This window comes from Eschrichtius robustus, chromosome 2 (genome assembly GCF_028021215.1).
Source record: "Eschrichtius robustus isolate mEscRob2 chromosome 2, mEscRob2.pri, whole genome shotgun sequence".
Classification (NCBI taxonomy): domain Eukaryota; kingdom Metazoa; phylum Chordata; class Mammalia; order Artiodactyla; family Eschrichtiidae; genus Eschrichtius; species Eschrichtius robustus.
The window spans coordinates 175329038-175333160 of NC_090825.1; the positions used below are offsets into that span (position 1 = coordinate 175329038).

The 4123-nt window shown below is 57.5% G+C and overlaps 1 protein-coding gene across 1 annotated transcript; it reads left to right on the forward strand.

Moving 5' to 3' along the window:
- Window positions 1-2094: 2094 nt before the first annotated feature.
- ZNRF4 (zinc and ring finger 4) lies at window positions 2095-3731 on the forward strand. The gene is given in 3 exon segments (XM_068534996.1): window positions 2095-2258; window positions 2478-2505; window positions 2508-3731. Coding segments are annotated over 3 exon segments (1416 nt in total).
- Window positions 3732-4123: the final 392 nt, after the last annotated feature.

Sequence of the window (4123 nt, forward strand, 5' to 3'; positions counted from 1 at the left end):
TAAACTTTCTATGGCTCCTCGTCATTCTCTGTGTAAACCCCAAGGCCATCGACATTCAAGGTTTGGATCTGGTCCTGCCCTTCCTTCCCCCATCTCTCTCCTATCCTTGAATAAGACCCTCTTTTTAGCCACTCTGAATGGCTTGTCATATCCAACCATTCAGCTCTCTCTCTCTCTCTCTCTCTCTCTCTCTCTCTCTCGCTCACCTCAGGACCTTTGCACATGCCATTTGCATCCCCAACATGCTGTTCTCTGCCCCCTTACACCAACTTCATCCTTACCCTCCAGTCTCAGTGTGGTGACACCTCGTGTTTTTTTGGCCTCACCCAGATGCAGACCCTAGGGCAAGGATTCCATTGTGCATTCACTTCTACAGCTGCCATAACCAGGGGGTTCAAAACAACAGAAATTTATTCCCTCACAGTTCTGGAGGCTGGAAGTCCAAAATCAAGGTATCAGCCCGGTTGATTCCTTCTTGCAGGCTCAGAGGGAGACTCTGTTCCGTGCCTCACTCCCAGGTCCTGGTGGTTGCTGGCCACACTTGGCATCCCTTGGCTAGTAGACACATCCCTCCAATCTCTGCCTCTGTTGTCACATGGCCTTCTGCCTGTTTCACTCCTGTGTCTCTTCTCTATCATTGGCTGAGGGCTGCTCTGGGAGGTATTAGACCAACTGAGAAAACCTAAAGAATAAGTAGCCAGCCTGGCAAAGTATGGTTGAGGAGAGAGAATTCTGTTCCCGGCAGAGGGAACAGCATTTGCAAAGTTCTAGAGGTCAGCAAATCATGATGCATTTAGAGCATTGAAAAGCATTGAGGGGACTTCCCTGGTGGTGCAGTGGTTAGGAATCTGCCTGCCAATGCAGGGGACATGGGTTCAAGCCCTGGTCTGGGAAGATCCCACATGCTGAGGAGCAACAAAGCCTGCAAGCCACAACTACTGAAGCCCATGCACCTAGAGCCCATGCTCTGCAACAAGAGAAGCCACTGCAATGAGAAGCCGATGTACCGCAACAAAGAGTAGCCTCCGCTCGCTGCAAGTAGAGAAAGCCCGCGTGCAGCAACAAAGACCCAACGCAGCCAAAAATAAATAAATAAATAAACAAATAATTTTTAAAAAAGAAAGAAAAGCATTGAGGCTTTGGAGATTGGCAGGGGCTTGACCATGGGAGAGCTTGTAGGACACAGAAAGGAACATGGACTTTATCTGGAGGGCAATGGGGAGCCATGGGAGAGACCAGAGGATTGAGATCTTAGAAATATCCTTGGCTGGCATGTGGTGATGAACTGAAAGAGTTGTGAACTGGAGGCAGGTCTGTCATGGGAGAATGAAAAAATTCAGACCCTATGCTGAATGCCAGTCAGGCATTCTCTCATTTAATTCTCATACCACCAGCCCTACAAGACGGGTTCCTCGTCATTACACCCATTTTACAGATCTGGAAGCTGGGGCCCAGAGAGCTTAAGTGACTTATCTGGCATCACACAGCTTGTCAATGACAGAGCAAGGAATCAGGGCTTGAGTAGGCTGCCCAGCCAGGTGGCAGACTCACGGTGGGAGATCTGGGGATGAGGAGTTGGGGGATCATGAGGCTGATGGCCAGGGCTCTGGCTGAGGAATGAGGGACAGCTGGAGACCCGGCTAGAAAGGAAGCTCTGACCTGAGAGAATAAAGCCAGTGCAGGTAGTCTACCAGGTGGTGAGGACTTGGACCACCCACTCCTGCCAGCCCAGCCCTGACCTTGGCACTTCTCCTTCCCCCCATATCAAGTCAGTTAGACTCTGAGGACATATGAACTGAGAACCTGAAGGGTGAGAAAGAGCTGATCACAGGGAGAAAGGGCATTCCAGGCTGAGGGAACAGCCTGTGCAAAGGCCCTGAGGCAGGACCGGGCCTGGTGTGTTGGAGGAACAGCAAGGAGACCCATGTGTCTGGAGCAGAGTGAGTGAGGGGAAGAGAGGGAGGATATCTGGGATTTGGGCTCTAAGACCTCATGGGCAGAGGGTGCCCTGAACAAGTCTGAGTCCCCCTGGAAATCTTGAAAGGGGGGAAAAATTAGCGCCTTCCTCAGTGGGTCCCTAGGAGGCTTGGGGAGATGACGTTGGCAGAACGCGAGTATGAGGGCTGGCTCCAAGCCACGGGGTGGTGGTGGGGCAGCTGCCAGCCCACTCTGTGGCACCTCTGGGCCTTACGAGGTCCAGGAGCTGGGGATGCTCTGAGCCTTCCAGAAGTTTTTGCGAAGGTTGCCCAGCCCCCCAGGTCAGAGCCCCAGGAATTCTGTCTCGGTGGGGGGTGTGGGTGAGGGACCAGGATGTAACAGGGCGATGTCACAGAGGCCGGGAGCATCTAGAACTCTGGGGGCTCCTGGTCTCAGTGTCATCTGCTAGGAAGGCTGCCTGGGTAGGTCAGCTCCTCCTGGGACCAGCCTTCAAAGACACAATGCACGCTGGGCTGCCACCAGGAGCTGTTTCTGTCTAGGGCCACGCAGGTCCCAGCCGCTCTGTCTAACTGCCTCTGAGCCACCCGTTCAAGGTCCATTCACACCCCGGCCACGGGCCCCCTGGGAGGTCCTGGAGATGCCTGGAGGCCTCCTGTCTGTGGTCCCCAGGGGGACCTAGCTCCACACCGCCGCCAGAGAAGGAGGGGCTGGCCATGGGGCAGCCCTGGCCAGTCCTGGCCCTGCGGGCAGTCAGGGTCTCACTGACCCTTCTGGGGCTGCTGGTGCCCACACAGGCGGTGGTGCGAGCCGTGCTGGATGGTAACTCAAGCACCGTGGATTTTGCGGACCTGCCGGCCCTGTTCGGGGTGCCCCTAGCCCCCAAAGGCGTGCGGGGCTACCTGATGGAGGCCAGACCGGCCAACGCATGCCATCCCATCGAGGGCCCGCGGCCGGGCAACGGCTCCCTGGGTGCCATCGTGCTGATCCGCCGGTACAATTGCACGTTTGACCTCAAGGTGCTGCACGCCCAGCGGGCCGGCTTCCAGGCGGCCATTGTGTACAACGTGCGCTCTGACGACCTGGTGCTCATGGTCCACATCTACGAGGACCTGCGGCGCCAGATCACCATCCCCTCAGTGTTCGTGGGCGAGGCCACCTCCCAGGACCTGCGGGTCATCGTGCGCTGCGACAAATTGGCCCACGTCCTCCTGCTGCCCAACCACCCGCCCTGCCCGGACCTGGACTGCCACCCCACGCTGGCCATCTCCTGGGCGCTGGGCTGCACCCTGGCCCTGCTCACGACCGCCTTCTTCGTCCTGCGGTGTCTGTGGAACTGGCTGTGGGCCTGGTGGGCCCGCGGGCCAGTGGTCAAGGCGCGGGCCAGCCAGAGGGCCCAGGTGAGCACTTTCACGAGGCTTAACGACCTGTGTGCCATCTGCCTGGATGAATACGAGGAAGGTGACCAGCTCAAGATCCTGCCCTGCTCCCATATCTACCACTGCAAGTGCATCGACCCCTGGTTCTCCCAGGCCGCCCAGCGCTCCTGCCCTGTATGCAAGCAGTCGGTGGCCAGCACGGAGGACGGCTCTGACTCCACCGTCGGCAGCTATGGGGACGAGGAGGACCCCTCGCTGCCTGGTCACCACCCCCCGATCTGGGCCATCCAGACCCGGCTGCGTTCCCGGAGGCTGGAGCTGCTGACCCGAGCCAGCGTCCCCCGCCGCTGGAGTGCCACCTCCGTGGGGGCAGCTGAGGCCAACACATCCTTGGAGGGACCCCCAGAGCCCCTCTGAGGCCCGCCGCCCCTGGCTGGTGGAGATTGGGGCGGGGAGGGTAGAAGTGAGGAGTGTTTCTAGTCTGGAGGCTAGATAATAAAGTGGGTTTGAAAGCGGATTCTTGCCCTGGCTGCTGTGGGGCGGACCGGCCCCTCATGCCACGCGTGTGGCAAGCTGAGCCTAAGGCTGGCTGCTGGCATCTGTGGACGAGTGAGGGTACATGGGGGCGGGGGGGCAGTATTCTCAGGGCTGCTGTGTGCAACATGTCCTTGGTGGCCCTGCGACAGGGCCCCTGTGCCTCCGTTCCAATACTGGGCACAGGAGCGGCTGATTTCCCATATGCTTATTATTCATTTAAACCTTAAACAAAAAATAAACTTGTTACTTTGGAATAATTTTACCTTTACAGA